Source organism: Hypanus sabinus, chromosome 7 (genome assembly GCF_030144855.1).
Source record: "Hypanus sabinus isolate sHypSab1 chromosome 7, sHypSab1.hap1, whole genome shotgun sequence".
Taxonomy (NCBI): Eukaryota; Metazoa; Chordata; class Chondrichthyes; order Myliobatiformes; family Dasyatidae; genus Hypanus; species Hypanus sabinus.
In genome coordinates, this window is record NC_082712.1 from 128606827 (window position 1) to 128628108 (window position 21282).

The following is a 21282-nucleotide window of genomic DNA, read 5'->3' on the forward strand; positions in this document are numbered from 1 at the left end:
ACTCAGTGGGAGAAGGGCCAAAGGTCTCTTCCTCAATCAAGGGTAAGTCAGCAAAAGGCAGCATGTAACTTCTCTCCAGTTTTTTCTTCCTCATGACTTCTTCCAGATCAACTTTCAGGTTTTGCACTTCATTTGAACTGTCGATGGTCATCTTCAGGTTTCCTTCAAGCTTCCGCTTCCCTCTTCCGAGATTTGTCTGTAATTTCTTCACCTCCGCAAACTCCCCTCTCCAGGTTCTCAGTTTGCTGTTGCCCTCAGTCAGACAACTTTCTTCATTTTCTCCAACTTGTAAGTCTTCCAAATGGTTCCAGATCACTTTCTCCAGTCTCTCCGTCTTCATTTCAAACTTGATTCCGTAGAGACAGTCACTCATGAGCTGCAACCTTTGCCAGCCCTGGCACGTGTCCAGAAAACACTTTAACTCTGTAGTTCTCAGCTGCTCCTGCAATGACCTCACTTCATATTCTCCTGAGGCAAATCCAAATACCAAGAGATCATCCACATACACCAAAACTCCAAACACCTCCAGATCCTCCATGGTCTTCCACATGCCCCGCGGGAAGGTTGCAAGGGCTCCGGATATGCCCTGTGGCATCTTTTTGGACCGGAAGACTCCTAGGGAACTTATAACGGCCGTCTTCTCCTTGTCGGTCCCACTCATCGGGATCTGGCAACATCCACTCCTCAGATCCAGCACCTTAAACCACTTCGCACCACTCAGACAGGCCATCGCCTCTTCGGCCCTCAGGGCTGTATTCTGGTCACTGACAGTGTGCCTCTTCAGTGCAATATAATCCACACACACGCTGCCTACGTCTTCCACGGCTGTAGGGGCCAGTCACTGCAACCTCTCTCTCACTGAGGTGTCTTCAGCAGTCAACTCCTCTCCCTTGTGGTATTTCGCAGCGTCCACGAAGAGGGTCTCACCCTCAGATACTTTCCCCAGGCCGTACCACCACCGGCTCTTGTTTGAATTCGGTATCGGCCTAATGCTGCTACACATGTACGCACAAGCAGCTCGAAACTCTGGGTGCATTGACAATGTCTCCAAACAGCTCTCACCCGCCTCCTCCGGGCAGGCCCTCAAGTGCACCAGCAGGATATTGGTTCTCTCCAGAACCGGCCCATCTCAACAGTGTCCGGACACATCAGCATTAACAATTTACAAACCTCAGTCACCTCCACATTTGCCTCTAAGAACTCCATTTTCACTGACCAACAACCGTCGTCTGGATAATCACTGGCACTGGTACCCCAAATCTCCAGTGTCCTCAATGTCATCAAGGGTAAATGCTTCCAATAACGGTTATAAAACAAACTGTACAGCAACTTAACTGGCGCCCTGGTGCCGAGGATGGCTTTAACTTGACTTCCATCCATCCGTAACAACACCTGTGCGCATGGTCCCTCTAAGCCTTCAGGAATAGGGTCTGCTCCTTTCGGGAGTTCCTTGGTACATTGCTGGGAATGTGCTCCCCCAGAGACCCCAAGCCGTTCCCCCACTGGGCCTCCTCTAAGTTTCCCGACACCTCTTGGATCAACGGAACAACTGATCCCCTTGACAGATCCCCTTGGCACAGCAAGCAATTTATCTGCCCCCACTAGCCAAAAGGGATACCCTAAAAACTTTCCACCAATCTCCTGCCACGGATATGATAAGCCCCCCCAGCTGCGGCATTTGACTTCCAGTCGAACCACACGCAATTTTCCACGCTTTCCCAGAACTGGCAGCTGTCACTTCAAGGTAATTGTGCTCGACAGTTCTAACAACGTCACCAGCCCACCTACTCAAACTTTCAACCAGTCCCTGTCGCTTTCCCTCAGCCAAGCACCGCCACTCACCCAACAACTGAGAGGTCTGCTCCGCCTACACCTCCCCCCTTTAGGGCTGGACATTATTCCAACAACTGGGAGGAGCCTACCACTGCTGAAACATCCCAACCTGTCACTCCTCACTCTCCAAACAGTACGGACAGCCCATGGTCCCACCACCATTTCGTCAGCACTAGTCGGAACTCGAACAACGACCTCCGGGCTACCAACAGCAGCCAGCCCACCCAACACACATGCAGTGATAACCAGCAATTGCACACCCACAAAGGCACACCAGCTCTTCTCTGCAGACATAATTTAAAGAGGGTGATCACACAGTTTCCACAGAAATCAATCCCGGATGAGCCCCCACAATGTAACCTCCGGGTCGCCTCAGGCTCGCTCAGCTCGTTCTCGTCTAGGGGGAGCAGCTTTCGGCCCCGCCAAACTGGATAATCAGTTGGTGTGGATGCTGTGTGATGTCCCCACCTCACCCAAAAACAGACAGTACACCATAAGCGATTAAATGAGTACAATTTATAAAGGTTACTATAACTAAGTGATTAATAGCAATACAGCATATATGAAAAAAAAATAAAGAAAAGGCACCAAACTTATCAAAGTCCAAACCACTTCGTGCACAACCGTTGGAGTTCAATTACTTAAGTCTTCTGGCCACCTTTCGATCCCCTCCGAACTCCTTGACTCGCAGCTTAGGACTATCCGAAGTGGTCAACCAAGCACATCTAGCTTCATTTCCTCTCCTCGGAGTACCTCCTGGCCTCGGACCCCCGCTTGGGGTCCGTTCCTCGCCCAGCTTACAGCATTGCGTCCTCTCTCTCTCAACCCCTCCGCCGATCTCCCCAAAAGCCCACCAACAATAGCTTACAGACTCAGAAGAAAGAACATCATTAATCCCAATTGGTTTACAAAGGAATACAATTCTCGTTATCAGTAAATTTTAACCCAAACAAGCTTCCAACTCTCTCTCGCAACAAAGAAGGATTCCTGCTTTTAACAAAATAAAGAAGCCATTTTAATTACATACACAGTAACAAAGAAAAAAGAAGAAACCCCCTTTACACAAGTATGCGTAAAAGGATTTCATTTCATTGGGGAATGAAGCATCACACCTATTTATGATGTTAGTTTTTGCCTTGTAGGAAATAATGACTACAAAACCCTGTCATAGCTTATGTGCATCCAATTGCATCTCTGACTTCACTTAGAATTGCTTTTTCACTCTTAAGGTAGCCTTCTGCAGGTCATACCTGGAGTTCTTGGGAAAAGGAACAACTGTTCTTAGAGCGCAGGGATGCTCTAATGTTGAACATATTCATGAAGGGAGACAAGGCGGGTTGTTGCAACTATAGAGGCATCTCCCTCCTATCTACAATAGGCAAACTCCTTGCACATATCCCTGTCAACCGATTCATTTCACTATCTGAAGAAGTGCTCCCTGAATCACAGTGTGTTTTCAGCCCATATAGAGGTACCACAGACATGATCTTCACAGCACACCAATTACAAGGAAAATGCTGTGAATAAAGGCATCCTTGTCCTTGACTTTCATATATTTTACAAAGGAACTTGATACAGTTGACCACTAAGCCTCTGGTGTATACTATCAAGATATGACTTCTGATAAGTTCTTACAAAAATTGAGGCTACTGCATGATTGCATGTCAGCCACTGTATCAGCAATAATGGTACTGAATCAGAACCCTTCACTGTCGAGACAGGAGTCTAGGGCTTTATAATTGTGCACACCCTATTTGTCATCTGCTGCCAACTTTCACCTCATTGGCCAAGACCTGCCACAGGGAATCCTAATTGTGTATAGAATGGACAGTAAGCTTTTCAACCTCAACTGGTTCAAGGCAAAGAGTAAAATCAGCACCACCACTATCATGGAGTTTCAATATGTGGATAACAACTTGATGGTGCTATTGGCAGCATGCTCCATTATTTAGTTTATTAAAGGAGATTGGATAAAAATTAGTTGGCTTGTATTTGTCCTGCTTTTTATGGACAGGATCACCGCATCATTGGATAGATTGCTCTAGCTGTGCTGGTTCCGGAGTGCAATTCATTTATGTACAGCCAGGATATTGTCTTGTTTTGTTGTCTGCTGTATCCCCTGCTCTCAGCAGTTGCTGAATGAGAACCAGATTGATTAAAGAAGCACTGAACTGTATTATTTTTATGGAAGCGGATGTTTTTAGTTTGCTTTCTGTTAATCCGCTTAATTGTACACCATTCCTGATTAGATGTACTGTAGCAAAGATATGATTTGTTGATCTTGGAGTTATTTAGTTCTGTCTATTGAATTTTGCGTTTTACTGTTCAGCCCCTATGTAATCCTGTTTACAGCTTCACGATCTTAAACCTGTTTAAACTTCCAGGCACTATTACTGGCATGCCCCCAGTGTTTCCCATTGACCCAGTTTTTTTAAAAAAAATTCTGCTTTTAAAAGCTTTGATGTTTGTGAAACTTGAAACAAATTTGCACAAATATGATTATGACTGTAGAGGCAGTTCCCCATGAGCTTCTGAAAGAACAGATGCCAATGCAATGTGAACCAAATGATAGGGGTTTTAATAACAACTTTCTTCCTTGTGCAGCAGAATGCATTAATGGTTCATTAAGTTGACATTGTATCATCATTAGTGGCTGGGTTCATGAAGATCCCTCAGCATACAAAGAGAAATCAGTTTTACATTCAAGTGGGTTCATTCAGGATTCTTACAGATTATAGTCTGCATACAAAAAAGTTAGCAATAGAAATATAAGTATGATTATACTCAGTAGTTATGCCTGGAAGGTTCTCATGTTGTGAGTGACTGCAACTTCACATCAGGGTTTGTAACTAAGCAGCCATAGTTGAGGAGATAAAGGCCTACAGCAGTATTTCCAAAGGAACCTCTTGAGGAACCAGTGAGGTTTGAGATTTAATGTTAATTAGTGACCTCTGAAAATCAGTGTTGCTTCCTGGAATATTGCTGCCAAACCATACTGCTATACAAAGCAGATCATTACAGATAATGGAAGTGGAAAAGCACTGGACACACTTATCCATCTTTGTAATAGAGTTGATAATGCAGTATAGTGATAGTAATTAGAAGGATTCTTATCATATTAAACCAATTCTTTATCAACTCTGAAGGGGAATGGGAACATTGCTTAGAAATTGACACACACACACACACACACACACACACATTCAGCAATTCAGTGAACAATAAAGGTTACAGCAAATAAGACCATTACAACTTCATCAAACACTGCATTATCAGTTCTCATATAAGTGGTGATACTCCACTAATTCAAATTAAATTGTATTTAAATGAAATTATTCAAGCATAATGACAAGTATAATCTATATATTGATACTAATAATCTGATGTTTTTCCCATGTAGGGCTATCATTTTCATACTTGCTATTGCTGGCTGCAGTGGGGCTGACAGAAGGTTGCACTCTTAAATAGTCTGCATGTATATATCCACGATAAGCAGTTGGTCTGAGAGGTTAAGTAGATCAGAGACAAGGATGTAATCTGAGAACTAGGGTTGGTAAAGAAAGGTTGACAGTCTGTGAGAGGACAGAATTTTCACACTTCATAATGCCAAACTTCCTTGGACTGTATATATAAACAGCTGTGACCCATATTGTACAATATGGTAAAGCTTCTTGCCCCATATAAGTGAAGTTGGTCAACTCCCAGAGAGTAATTCTGCTCTTTGTTGACACCAACGTGCTTCTGCAAGCCATTTCTAATTTCTTCCAGAACAATATGCTGCCAGGTCACCTGAATTTTGTGGTCTATTGCTTTCTAAAATTGTGAATGCCTGTGGCATGAAAGCAGTGTGCTGCTCTCTTCATGTGCTCCTGTGAGAAGATGGACATGGAATCCTTCATTCTCTTTCTGACAGGCAGACTAAATCTCAAGCATTTTCGCTTGCATCCACAACAGCATTTCCAGGAATGCTCCCCGGCAGTGTCCTTCAAACAACTCTGGGGCAGCAGAAATATATACTTATCCTCTTTGTTTTAGGTGGCACACCAAAATTCTTTTATTTCTATCTCAGTACAGCTAAATAGTCCCAGTTACATCTTGGTGCAAATCTAGTTCGTTCTTCCTTTGCTTTTCCAGAATCTGAGCTGTTTTTTTAAAATCAGCTGCAGTGACATGGCATCACTCTCCTCCATGCTGATTGGTATTCTTAGATGGTTGGATGCAGTATGGATTTTAACTCTTCGGAATCTTTAATAAGAAAGATAAAATAGTAATATAGATGCATTGCATTCACAAGAATGGTAACCAGCACACATGCAATATAGAACTAGGGGAATAATGCATAGTGAAGGTGGAAACTTGTATTGTTGGATATTCTTCATATGCTGGTGTTATGGCCTAATCAACACCAATACTAGTCAAGAAGAGAACACTCATTGCCTAGTTTGTAAAGCTTTATTAAGTGGAAGGAACCTTGCTTGATGACTTTTTGTGTGTATTTTCCCCTGGGCATATCTTCTCATAGAGTTTCTTCTGTCAGTACTCCAAGATGCAGGATAGCTGATGAGCCGCTCCCCCACCCCCCACCTTCTCTTCATGTCAGCTCGTAGCATTGAACTTGATACTATTGAGTGGTATTGCTGGTAAAGGGAGAAATGGTATATCAAAGCACTGAGCTATTTTATAAGAGGATAAGTTAGTACCTAGCTATTTATAAAAAGGAAAATGGACTTGAATGGATGTATATTAAAATGTTAATTTCTTGTATAATATTTTTTTCAGAAAAACAGCGTACTATGTTAGCTGAAGAAAACAGCTTTACTGTAAAAATGTTCATGTTTCAGTTCTTCAACATATTTACTTCTATTATTTACACTGCTTTTTTTCTTGGAAAGTAAGTACCCATATTTAAACTTCAAAGTAAATTTGTTATGAAAATGCATATATGTCACCATTTACAACCCTGAGATTCATTTTTGCAGGTATACACAGTAAATCCACCAAACACAATAGAATCAATGAAAAGCCACACCCTCAAGGATGGACACACCACCAAAAGAGAACAAACTGCAAATACAAAAGAAAAAAAAAGCAATAAGAATTGAGAACATGAGATGAAAAGTCCTTGATGGATTGGATAGCAGTAACAGCATCAGTCCAAGTCAGCATGGATTTACGAAGGGGAAATCATGCTTGGTTAATCTCCTGGAATTTTTTTGATGATGTAACTATGAAAATGGACAAGGGAGAGCCAGTGGATGTAGTGTACCTGGACTTTCAGAAAGCCTTTGATAAGGTCCCACATAGGAGATTAGTGGGCAAAATTAAAGTACATGGTATTAGGGGTAGGATATTCACATGGATAGAAAATTGTTTGGCAGACAGGAAACAAAGAGTAGGGATTAACGGGTCCTTTTCAGAATGTGCAGGCAGTGACTAGTGGGGTACCGCAAGGCTCAGTGCTGGGACCGCAGCTATTTACAATATACATTAATGATTTAGACAAAGGGATTAAAAGTAACATCAGCAAATTTGCAGATGACACAAAGCTGGGTAGTAGTGTGAGATACGAGGAGGATGTTAGGAGAATTCAGGGTGACTTGGACAGGTTGGGTGAGTGGGCAGATGCATGGCAGATGCAGTTTAATGTGGATAAATGTGAGGTTATCCAGTTAGGCGGCAAGAACAGGAAGGCAGATTACTATCTGAATGGTGTCAAGTTAGGAAAAGGGGAAGTACAACGAGATCTAGGTGTCCTTGTTCATCAGTCACTTAAAGTAAGCATGCAGGTACAGCAGGCAGTGAAGAAAGCTAATGGCATGTTGGCTGTCGTAACAAGGGGAGTTGAGTATAGGAGCAAAGAGGTCCTTCTGCAGTTGTACAGGGCCCTGGTGAGACCACACCTGGAGTATTGTGTTCAGTTTTGTCTCCAAGTTTGAGGAAGGACATTCTTGCTATTGAGGGGGTGCAGCGTAGGTTTACAAGGCTAATTCCCGGAATGGGGGGACTGTCATATGTTGAAAGATTGGAGCGACTGGGCTTGTATACACTGGAATTTAGAAGGATGAGAGGGGATCTGATTGAAACATATAAGATTATTAAGAGATTGGACACGCTGGAGACAGGAAGCATGTTCCTGCTGATGGGTGAGTCCAGAACTACAGGCCACAGTTTAAGAATAAGGGGTAGGCCATTTAGAACAGAGATGCGGAAAACCTTTTTCACCCAGAGAGTTGTGGATATATGGAATGCTCTGCCTCAGAAGGCAGTGGAGGCCAATTCTCTGGATGCTTTCAAGAAAGAGTTAGATAGAGCCTTTAAAGATAGCGGAGTCAAGGGATATGGGGAGAAGGCAGGAACGGGGTACTGATTGTGGATGATCAGCCATGATCACATTGAATGGCGGTGCTGACTTGAAGGGCTGAATGGCCTACTCCTGCACCTATTGTCTATTGAAAGTGACTTCATAGATTGTGGACAAATTAAAAACAAGAGAAAATCTGCAGATGCTGGAAATCTGAGCAACACACACAAAATGCTGGAGGAATTCAGCAGGCCAGGCAGCATCTGTGGAAAAAAGCACAGTCGACATTTCAGTCTGAAACATCGACTGTGCATTTCTCCCACCGATGCTGCCTGGCCTTCTGAGTTCCTCCAGCATTTTGTATTTCATAGGTTGTGGAAACAGTTTGGTGATGAGACAAATGAAGTTAACCCCTCTGGTTCAAGAGCCTGATTGCTGAGGGGTAATAACTGTTCCAGAATCTGGTGGTATGGGTCCTAAGGCTCCTGTACCACATTGCTAATGTGGTACAGGAGATGAGATGCCCAGTGAGATGAGAGCATAAGGGTGGGGGCTCTTGATGATAGATGCTGCTTTCCTGCTTCGGCACTCTTTATAGACATGCTCAGTGGTTTGGAGGGCTTTACCTGTGATGGACTGAGACATATCCACTACTTTTTAAAGGATTTTCCATTGAAGGGCACTTGCGTTTCGATACCAGGCTTTGATGCAACTGTTAATATACTCTCCAACTCACATCTATAGAAATTTGTCTAAGTTTTAGATGTCATGCTAAATCTTTGCAACTTCTAAGAAAGTGGAGACACTGCTATGCTTTCTTTATAATGGCACTTATGTGCTGGGCCCAGGACAGTTCCTCTGAAATGATTACCTGAAGAATTTAAAGTTGCTGGCGCTCTGATCCCCCAATGAGGACTGGGCCTTGGACCTCTGATTTTCTCCTCCTGAAGTCAATAGTCAGTTCCTTGGTCTAGTTGACAGTGAGCGAGAGTTGTTGTCATGGCACCACTCAGCCAGATTTTCAATCACCCTCCGATATACTGATTCATCACCTCCTTTGATTCAGCCGGTGACAGTGAGAATGACAGTGAATATGGGCATTTATTCTTTCACAAAGTAACCCATTCTCTGATTCTTCACAGACTAGTTTAAGAAAACTCTTCTCACATTATAAAATTTTATTTTTAACAATTAATTGGGAAATGTAAATTATTGGGAGTCTACTGTGTTTCTTTTCCTAGTTATCAGACTGCACAATAGTAGTGTGTCATGTAATGAATATACTGTGATACTGCACAGTATTGTGTTTAATCAATGTAATACCACACTGGATTTCCTTCTTTGTTAGATTTAATGGCTATCCAGGTAATTATGTGAGAATAGGGAGGGACTGGCGACTAGAAGAGGTGAGTAAAGCTTACTTAATATTTCCTATAGTAAAACATAAATGCATACAGCACTATACACTACCGTTAACACAAATATTGCTTACAGAAATTTTGGAGGTAACATAATACTTCAGTTTATTTTAAGTTTAATACACATGAATGTCTTATTCTTTTATAAAACTAATTACTGTGTTTTTTCCAAATCCCTTTTGTGGAAAAATGATCAAAATAATCAAAAATATCCAGAGATTTAGCTTTTTTCCCTTAAATGGGTGTGTTTGAAAAGTATTTTGCATCTAATTACCTGCTTGACCTTTTAGTTTTGATATTTTGACAAACATTTTAGAAGTGAAAAAGTACAATTAGAGGTAAGTAACTGCAAAATTGCAGTGTAATTTTAAATGTTTAGAGGGGTAAATAGGCATTGGGTTGCAGTTTCTTCTTGATTTCAAAAGGTTGAGAATAAGAAACTGGTGCAGTTCAATGAATGTTTATTTCTGAAAAGGATTTGTTGTTACTTAAGTATATGGTTGTGTAGGTTCTCCAAAATTTTCTTGAATGTGTCATAGCAGCATGCCTTAAGCACAACCAGTATTTAAAACTGGACTAAGTCGAGATTCTGACCTTGGTAGAGATTATGTCATTGATCTTGTGCAAACATGAAAGCAGCTGTCAGTTGATAGGATCAAAATATTTGCAGGATGTTTATGCCAAAGCTGTAGGAAAATGGAGATCTTGATAAACAATAATGCACTAGATTATGTTAAATGACTTAAAGATGATACATCAACACTTTAGATTTTGCATCAGAGAAGTGTGCCAGTCAGCATATTAGAGAACAGTTTATTTGGTCACTATCATATTGCTATTTATAGGAACAGACTGAGAGCAAAATAACAGCCTTACTTTCAGCAATTCAAAATTGTGACTACATTTGAAAAGCCTACATTGGCTGTAAAGTTTTCTCAGGTATTCTGAATATGCATGCTATTCTCCTAATTTATAGGATTCTTCAAAATGCATTATTACCTTTAGTTTATGTTCTCCATTGTTGCAGGTATTGAATATGGGCAGTATCTGCAGGTTAAAATTCTGCACTGCTCTTGAATGGGCATGTCTTAATCTTCAAATGGGGATATTCCCTGTATGTTGCGCAACAGTGCAATGGATAATCACTGTCATATTTCCCACTGATTCTGTTTAGGTTACATCTACATATTGGATTTTTTTTCGCAGACTGTTCATCTAGCTGGTTCCTTCTTCATTTGCAGCTTAAAATGGTACATTATGACTGCACCATTCTTGAACCTGTTTATAGTAGTTCATATGGTTCTTTTTCTTTCCAGTGTCATCCAAGTGGTTGCTTTACCGATCTATTTCTGCAAATGTCTGTTATAATGGTTTTGAAACAAATTCTAGGCACCATCATGGAATATGCTGTCCCGTAAGTTTACCATCCACATCGATATATCTATTGGTAATCTAAGGCAAAATTTGTTAAATATATTTCTTAAAAGACACTGAGATTATTTCAGTTACATTCTGATGTATTGCATCATTAAGACTTGCAATATACAGAAAGGTATCTTGTGACATCATGTTTCACCTTGTGTACCATTTAAAACACCAGAATTTGATATTATTAGCTATCAATTATAAGGTTATATTATGGCAAACCTGCCATTGAGAGATGTCATCTAGCTAGTCATATTTTAATATCTCACATTTTTGGATATAAAGTAGTTTTCAGTTTGGGATTCTGTCCTCTGCCACTGAACAGCAATCTTTCAATTCTGCATTAATAAATATTGAAACCAGCTTTCAAATTGAGTGAGATACTGATATTAGAACCTGAGAAGCTTCTGTGAAACCCTTATTTGCAGATCAAAAGACAAAACAGTAAAGATTAATCTTGTAGTAAATATATTTGTTCTCAATAACCTGACAAGTAGACAATATCTACACTTTAAGCTTAACTTCCTCAGTTCTTTAGTAGCAGCAACCTAGTTGGCAAGACCCTATGCAGTGGGGATCTTCAAGCTATAAATGGTCCCTATTCTATTATTTACATTATAGAATTACCAGCTGGCAGTGCTGTGGTGAAATCCTCCATCTTGGTTGGTTCTACTGTGTTAGCAATTGAATTGAGTGACTGAACACTCCAAAAGAGATTGAATAATCTTTCATTTCCTGTGCAAAGTTTCCTCTGTGCTCTATGATTTCTATGCAATCTCTCTGGTAGGTTAACCTGTACATATAATACTTCCCAGTATATTATGAACTCTCAACAACCATATGTTAGGCAGAAGATGAGCAAAATTGATCAGGAGCAGCTATTATTGATAATTCACACCCAATATGAGAGACATGATACCAAAGGTGCTGGAATTTGGAGCAATCCACAAGATGCTGGAGGAACATATAAACTTGCTAATCTGCCCATCTACATTTTCAACCAAATCAATGATACGTCAAAAAACAGAGGTCCCAGCATTACTCCTCATAGAACACCACAGGTCACAAACCTCCAACCAGAATAACAACTTTCCACCTGTACTCTGTCTTCAATGGGTAGGCTGGTTCTGCATTCAAACTTGCAATTCACCCTGGATCCCATACATCTTTATTTTCCGAATCAGCCTTCCATGAGGGCCCTTATTAAATGTCTTAACTAAATAATGTCCTATATAAATTATGTCCACTGTCTTACCTTCATCAAGATTCCTTGAAGACCTCCTCAGAAAATTTGATCAAATTTGTAAGATATTTGGGAAATGAGTATTGGAGTATTGTAATCAGGTTTGGGCACCTTTCTTAAAAAGGAAGCATTGAAACTGGCGAGGGTTCAAAAGAGGTTAATGAAAATGATTCCAGGATTGAATGGCTTGTTATATAAATAGCGTTTTGTAGCACTGGGACTGTATTCACTAGAATTCAGAAGAATGAAGTATGACCTCATTGAAAACTGTTTAATGGTGAAAGGCCTTGATAGAGTGGGTGTGGAAAGGCTGTTTCCTATGGTTGGAGAGTCCAAGACTATAGGACACAGCCTCAGAATAGAGCGGCATCCTTTTAGAACGGAGATAAGGAGGAATTTCTTTAGCCAGAGAGTGGTGAATCTGTGGAATTCTTTGCCACAGGCAGCTGTGAAGACCATGTCTTTTTGTATATTTAAGGCAGAGGTTGATAGATTCTTAATTGGTCAGGGCATGAAGGGATTAAGGGAGAAGGCAAGTGTTTGGTGCTGAGAGGAAGATTGGATCAGTCATGATGAAATAGCAGAGCAGACTTGATTGGCCAAATAGCCTATTTCTGCTCCTATATCTTATGGTCTTATCGTCCTGTATCCCACCCTACACAAAGCCATGCTGACCGTCTGTGAGCAGGTCATGCTTTCCAAATGTGCATATCCTCTCCAACAGCTTCTCTACTACTGACATGAAGCTCATGCCCATAACTACCTGGATTATCCCTATTTCCTTTCTGACACAAAGGCACAACAATTGTTATTTTCTAGTCCTCTGGGATCACCTGTTGCTAGTGAGCAAAGCCCAAGCTATTTTCTCACTTGCTTTTTCAATATTCTGGGACATGTGCCATCAAGCCCTGGGGACTTGGTCCACTTTAATGCTTTTCAGCATTACCTCCTCCTTAATCTCAATATATTTCAGCAAATTAGTTTACCCCCCCCCCCACATCTGTCTTCACTGTCTTTTAAACGTTTCTCTTCTATAAATACTGACACATTTAATACCTCACATTTGTCTGATACCAAGCCCTTTACTCCATGAACCTCTCATGAATTCAGCAATGAATTGACCTTAGTTTTATGTGAAGTGGCTGTCCAAGAGGGCTGATGGCCTGGGAAGAGCATGCAACTCCTCAGCATTGAGATGCAGAGTTCATTGTCATTACTGTGGGAGCGACTGCCTCATGTTCCAGCAGATCGTCCACATCTTCCTGTCTTTCTTGTTCTCATCAATTGTATGTAATGGATGCTGCTGCCTTCCTCTTTTTATTTGGCTGCATAATTATGAGAGTTCTGTGTGTAAAAAGCTTAGTATTGGTCTCTGGTCCTTGTGCTTGTCAAACAAGGACAGCTTCCACCATGTGATAGTTAAGATATAGGATTCAGATTGTCTATTAAAGTAGGCAGCAACTGCTGCATTTTTACAATAGTGTACAGCCATATGCACCACTGCTCACCCCAGCCATCTAATAGCAGTTCTTTCAGGCAGCCTGCCGACAACCTCATGTAATTTATTGCTAGATTTGTGCCTGAAGAGGGCAGAAATTTGCCCAGGTTTCTAGCATGCAGCAATGTGAAGGGCAGGGGTCTGCACCAATTTTCTCACATCGGGATAGCTTGAGCAGGTGGATTTAGGTGAGTATGTGAATGTTCTGGCTTTGCTTTAACCAATCAGTGTTCTAGTGGCTATGCTGAATGGAATGTAGTGAGTACAAGAGTGAAGAAGAGTTCTGGAAACTGTCATGTGTTCTTCATTACAAGTAGCCTTTGGCTCAATTTCCCCTCTCATGCCAGGCAGTGGAATGTCTTCAGGATGTTTTGGGGGGGTGAGATTGGGGATAGGGCTGCTGACATGATGTTGATCACAGTTATCTTCAACTAAGTCAAAGTATATGTCAAAGTATTTGTGGGGTGTTTTTAAAACATGGCTGTAGTGATGGTGGATCTGGTAGTTTGTAAGTGAATGTAGGTTGTAAGTTGTGAATGTATAAGCTCAAGGACAAATAGGTTTAGAAAAATATGTTGCAATAGATTTAGACAATTGTTTTGAAAATGGTTATTGTACTGAAAAGGCAGAGTTCCACAGATGAAATTGTTTTAGCAGCATTTTTAGCTTTTAAAATTAGATGATCACAGATTTTTTTTCTGGTCTTGTAGCCGTACTCTTCTTATTGTCATACACAGCAATCTAGTCCCTTCTTCCCTTATGTAATCAAAGATCTTTCTCTACTCTGGATTTAAAATAGTTGAATTCCCTTCATTTTAAGATATATTGTCTGCCTTTTCTCATTACAAAGACCTAATATCCTTTTAATTCACAATAAACGTGCCTACTGAATGAATAGGAAGAGTTGACAGCAGTCAATATGAATAAAATTTACAAATAAGACAAATTTAGCAAGTTAGTCAGCTTACTATAATTGAAGCAAACTGAATCTCTTTCCAGCTACACACGTACTGATAAAAATCTGATTTCTGAATTCTTAGATTGTTTCAGAAATACAACCTGTATTTTACTTATAATTCACTTTCTGAGTTTAAATCAATGCACATATATTTTATCCATTCTACAGATACCTGCAATATAAATGGAAGCATCGGAAAAGATACTTGGATGACCATGTAGAAGATATACCTAAGCATTGGATCAAAAATTATAACTTAAATGACTTTGACTCCTATTCTATATTCAACGAGTTTTTAGAAATGAGTAAGCTCTTTAAATTCAAACAACTTACTTCGTTTATTATAACATGTGTATTTAATATTTTAATAATATTTGGATAATCTTGTAAATATGTTGATTAAGCATACTTTGTATATTTAGATAATTCATTATAGGTTATATGTAAAAATAAGTGAATTGCATACATCACAACACTACCATGTAATACATATGCACCTCACTTTAAGTATAAAGCTAAGTTAGACTCGCATTCTCGGCTGTGACTTTTCCTTGCAAATAGACTTACATATTGGAATTACAAAGCATAACAGTAGCAATGAGGTATTTTTAAAATGAACCCAAAATGATTCACTACCTGTGGAACGGCATTGAGATATTCAACTTTTAAAAAAAAGTGGCGCAACCCCTGTTCTTCAGACGGGAAAACATGATTAAGTTAATAAAAAGGCAGAGAATTGAAGAATTCATGGATTCATGAACAGTGAGTACCAGATGATAATAGTAAACAAAAAGAAATGGCAAGCTACATTGGAAAGATAGATATGTCAATTGCTCAGAGGGTTACTGGGTCATGTACACTGAGCTAATTGAACAGTATTTTGAAGCAAGTGGAATAGCCAATGAGAAGCAAGTACCACTTTTGCTGAGTGCATTGGGTTGAAGGGCATGCAGTTTGCTTTGAAGTTTGACTGCTACAACTAATCCAGCTGAAATTAGCTTTGCTGATATCATGAAAGTAACGCAGGAACATTTAGAACTGAAACCATTGCTGATTGTAGGTGTATGAATTGAAGAGATTGTCTGAGCATTAGCAGTTCAGTATTGGGCGGAGAGATTGATTAGATTGTGGAATCTTACAAGAAAACATTCAGAGACAGCCAACTGAAGCACAGTTGCAATTTAAAAGAGCATTTCAGATTGCTGTATCAATGGAAACTGCAGACAGACGTAATTGCGTTGGAGTCAGAAATGAAAATGAGCATTATTCTAAATTGCAGTGTCTAGAAGGAAACTGGCCTGCTGAACAAATTGTGTTACCATTGTGGTAGCGATTGACATATACCAAACCAGTGCAGATTTAAAGGTGAAACTTGCAGAAAATGCAACATATACAAAGAGCAGGTCAGGAAGAGAAAAGGGCAGATGAAAATAAATGGACTGCACAGGGAAGAAAAAAAGATAAAAAGTCAAGTTGCAGTTTCAGGAGGAGCAAAATCTGCATGTTGTTGATGAAAAATATAATGAAAGTGACACAGGACTGACTAAAATTAAGATTTACAATGTGAAAACTAACAATAGACAAGCAATATGGCTTACACCAGAAGTGAATGGCAAATTAATTAAAATGGAATTGGATACTGGCTCAGCTGTTTAATTCATTCCACAAAATGAGTTTGAATGGTATTTCAAAGATACTGAACTGAAGGCTGTCAATATCTAACTAAGAACTTATACTGCAGAAAAGATAACTCCTGTGGGAATGACATTCATAGCAGCAAAGTACAACAACCAGAAAGCCTCTTTATGTTTGAATGTGGTAAAAACAAGAGGACCAGCATTCTGTGGATGTAAATGGATGGGACAACTACAACTTGATTGGCGATCCATCCACGATTTGCAAGCCATATCCCCTGCAAAAATGTCAACTGAAAGTGAATTAAGAAAGGTTCTGGATCATGCCACAATTATTTCCATGCTGTACACCATGAACCATTACCCATTACCCAACAGAGTAATGGTGGTGCCAGCCTCTTTACCTCTGGTGGAAAAGCATATTGCATGCTGCTCAAAGGAATTAATCAAGTGTCAAAAACAGTGGTCTGATTACAACAGTTCTTGTAGGAAGCATATCTCAGAAAGCTTCTGATACATTAATCAGGCAGCTCCTTGTGAAATGTGACTTTGTTTTCAACTGGAAGAAAGTTCAAAGGGCTTCAGGAAAGTTGCGAACATTTGGCTTTTGGGTGTGTAAAGAACCAGAATCTACTCTGGCTGTATTAAGATTATTGCATGAACTTCGAATGGGAGATAAAAAGATGCTTGTAAAAATAGATGCAAAGACCAAAGCCCAGTTGGATGAATAGGAGGCCACAATAAAAGGAGCCGATTGAGATACGAAAATAAAGCATTTGTCAGATAATGTTATGGATGAGGAAACCAAGGGGAGAGATCAGTTCATAAAGAAACCAATAGAAGGATTAATAAGAGAATACTCCATTGAACTAAATGCACCTTCCCACAATCAAGATGGGAAAAAAAAGAAGAAGAAGAAGAAGGAGAAGGAAGTAAGGTGTCTGGAGCTCTCAGAACCACCATGGAGGAGGCCCCAGAACCTGAGATTGTTTTCACAGCCACAAGTCTCACCTGCCAAGCTGAGTGACCATCCTTGTCCCACGAGAGTAAGAAATCCTCCACAGTGATTAAATCGTTAGGCCTGAATGGGATAATTTAAAATTTACCTATGCTATGTATGTCTGTTTTGATTTGTAGTTTGTATTTGATTTATATCTTATACTGTATATATAGTTCGGCTGCATTCTATATTGAATTTGGAGTTTATAGCTAAGCAGGGAGGAGTGTTGTGTCAGATTCAGATTTAGTTTATTGTCATTTAGAAACTACAAATGCAATGCAGTTAAAAATTGAGACAACATTCCTCCAGAATGATACCACAAAAGCATATGACAAAACAGACTACACCAGAAAATCCACGCAACGTTTGGCAATCCCCAATCCAGAGTTCAGAGGCTGCTGTGTATTAATATCGTGCTACGTCTAGCACGTTCCCCGGAAAGGAGCTCCAAATCCACCAGACAAAAACAAGACCAAAAGCTAAAGCTACAAGACCTGCACAAAACCACATAGTTACAGCATATAGTTACAACAGTGCAAACAATAGCATAATTAATAACAAAACAGACCATGGGCACTGTAAAAATAGTCCAAGATGTTAAAGGACTGTAAGTTCAAAAGAAATCACCACAGTTTCCACAAGTCCCCAGGGTCCCGACAGACTCGCCATCCCACGCTGGCGGCACAAGGGAATACCCCCACAATGGACTTCCAAGGCACCGCCGGACTCAGCCTCGCAGACGCAGCACACAATGGAAGCTCTGTCGAAACCAGCCTCGCAGACGCAGCACACACCGAAAGTGACCTGAGTCCGTCGAACCTCCGAGCCGATGACCATCCCCTCTGGCACAGCTTCTCTGAGCACCATCCTCTGCTGAGTGTATTAAGATGGCCCCGCTAACGGCCATCGGCAACGCAACCCCGCGGACTGGGGGCCTGTTCTTCCCAGCAGAGACCCGGACCTCACAGCAGCAGCAGCAATGAAGAAGGTCTTCCTGGAATTTCCTGATGTTTCTCCGTGCTTCCACATCTGTTTTCAATTGATTATGATTGCGCACGGCACCCCACTTCACAAATAACAGATAATCAGTTCCGGAGTGGCCGCTGCAAGCTGCGTCGCACCACCATCTTGGATATAAGATCTTATATAAGATATAAGATTGTGTGTTTAATATTTCAGTAATTTTTGAGTAATCCTATAATTATGTTGATTAACCATTCTTTGTTTAATTCATTATGGGTTATAGGTAAAAATAAGCAAATTGCATATGTCATGATGCTACCACCTGGTACTTGTGCACCTCGCTTAAAGTATAAACCAAAGTTGGACTTGCATTTCCAGTTGCGTCTTTATATTGCAAATAGATGTATGTTTTGGAGTTGCAAAACATAACAACTAATGTGTGTTGGAAATGTATAGAACACCTTACAGAATTCGATGTGCAAAATTGTTGCTACAAAGATGATTGGAGCATCCAAATTGTGCTTCTAAAGATCCAGCAAACAGTTGATGTCAATGGGATAAATGGGAACTGATCATCTTTGGTGTTTGATTGTTCACTAGGACACTGTAAAAAACCCATTGCTCTTATTCATTTAGCTTCTTGAAATACTTATGTCAATCTGTACAGAGAAGCGAAGCCTCGTTTTGTTTCTGTAGAGGAGAGCATCTCCAATAATATAACAGTCCTTCAATTCTGCCTTGAAGTATCTGCCCAGAAAATACACACATTGATTTATGTCTTATTCTATGATCAATTACTTAAAAGGTACTATATATTCATATTTTCTTTATTAGTGACTTAAAATAAAATTCTCAATGTTCAGGTACCCTCTAGATGGACAAACATATTTTCTGAACAATTGAAGATCCCTGGAAATTCTTATTCCATTTTTTAACATGTTATACGGTAATATACTTTTCAGTGAACTGGATCAGTTTAAAGAGACTGGAGGAATGGATCCAATGTGTTTAAAGGGAGAGCAGCAAACATCCTCGTGTGCCAAAAGAGAGTGCAGGAAATAGAAATTGATGAGCCAGATGCCAAACCATTGAAATTTCCAATACTGTAACTCATTTCTGGATTATTGGAGTTTTATCTATTTATTTATGATTGCTTTCAGAGTTCTCCAGAACAGTTTGCTTAATAAATTAATTTATAGTACCAGTACAGTACTATAAATATGAATGCAACAGCATCCAATTGTGAATCACAATTGGACATCTAAGCAATTAGGCAATTTTAGTAGAAAGATATACAGAGTTAATATTTCAGATCTGTAATTTTATTAAATCATATCTTCTTGATTAGTACCATAAATGTTAATTTTTCCCATGAGTAGTTGCCTTGTTTACCATTGACAAATTGCTCTGTAGTCTTTCCTGACGGCACCTGCCAAACCTGCATTCTTTGCCATCAAGAAGGACAAAGGGCAGCAGGCACATAAGAATATAACCACTGACCAGTCCTTTCCAAGTTGCACACCATCCTGATTTTGGAATGTATCACTGGTCCTTCATTGTTGCTGGTCTTTCCTGTCCAACAGCATTATGGGAGTTTCTTCATCAAATGGATTTAAGAAGGCAGCTCACCTTTAGCTCTGTGACAATTAGTGTCACACAATAAAAACTGCATTTGCCAGTTATGCAGGATCCTGGAACTGAATATAAAAAGTTAACTCCCCACAACTATAACTACAGAGGCCAGAGATTTCTGTATGGTAATAAGCTCAAAAATGGTCAGAGGTGGGCAGTTTACAACATTCGAGCAGCTGTTGCCAGTCCCCAGCTGCATCTATACTGATTATAGTGGCTAGGATGTGGCTCTGAGTTACAAATCTTGGCACAGAATGGCTGTATGGCTTCCCCCAGCCTCCCAGCACTTGACCTCTAGAGCTGCCTTTACACTTCAGCACAGTGATTCTCTTCACACCAACTCATGAAATAATTGTTAGAATTCTGTGGGAACACTGGCAGAAAGTAGGGGTTTCAATTTGATTTACAGCACAACTGCAGGGGATATATTTTTAAGGATACAAAAGCACATACCAGTAAATGACTATAATAAATACAATATAATGAGCCCTATAACGAATCACCACTCTGCAGGATATTACAGAGCAGTATGAATGCACTAGGGAAGTGAACAATGCAAAGTCAAATGAACTTAGGATAAAGACTGAATACATGTATTATTTACAAGAAACAACACAAGTGTGGAATATCATCAGAGAAGTTGCAAAAGTTATAAGGAAATTGGAATGCATAAAGATGAATTTAAGTGAAAAATGTAGTAAAAGATTATGATGTTAGAAATATATTTGCAGCTTCAAGTGGAGCATAAACTGTTCACCAGTCTGATAATGTTTATGTGGTAATTATTCTATATAACATTCAACACAAATTAGAGCACATCATTTACCTCAGATCACTGATCCAATTACAGCTGGAGTACTCCCACAGTTTTGGATCTCACCTCATGGTATGTGATATAAAGTCATTGAAATTATTTAGAAAAGCTTGTGAGAATGATCCCCAGCACAAAACCCTCAGCTGGATGACATTTTAAGGACCCTGACTTAAATCAGATTGGCTAACCTGATGGAGGATACAAATTAATTAACAGGTTCTTCCCTCGCATTATCAGTAGACTAATGAGCAATAGATAATACTACAGTTTCCAATGCTCCCCACATCCTTGTGCTGTTGAATGTGTAAAAGTTAACATAGTACTGCTTTGGGATGACAGATTATTTTGAAAATTTATTTACCCAAAAAGCTGAAATGAGACTTAAAGCCACCGTTTTCTATATCAGAAGTAACTGTACTTCAACTAACTCAAACTCAATTGGAGACGAAAAGGAAGAGATGGATAGTAAATTCTTCATGTTGCTACCAGATGTGGGACTAGAAATTTGTATGTGCAGTTATGTTGGATGTCTTCATGTAGATTTAAGAAACTCTAAAAAGATC

General features: G+C 39.9%; 1 protein-coding gene across 1 annotated transcript in view; it reads left to right on the forward strand.

Annotated features, from left to right (window-relative positions):
* Positions 1-21282, forward strand: part of LOC132397174 (anoctamin-9-like) — a 136451-nt gene that overhangs the window by 81970 nt on the left and 33199 nt on the right. Inside the window, exons 15-18 of the mRNA XM_059975578.1 lie at positions 6613-6724; positions 9483-9540; positions 10869-10966; positions 14845-14981. Of these exons, the coding sequence (XP_059831561.1) occupies positions 6613-6724; positions 9483-9540; positions 10869-10966; positions 14845-14981 (405 nt within the window). The remainder of the gene's footprint in view (positions 1-6612; positions 6725-9482; positions 9541-10868; positions 10967-14844; positions 14982-21282) is intronic.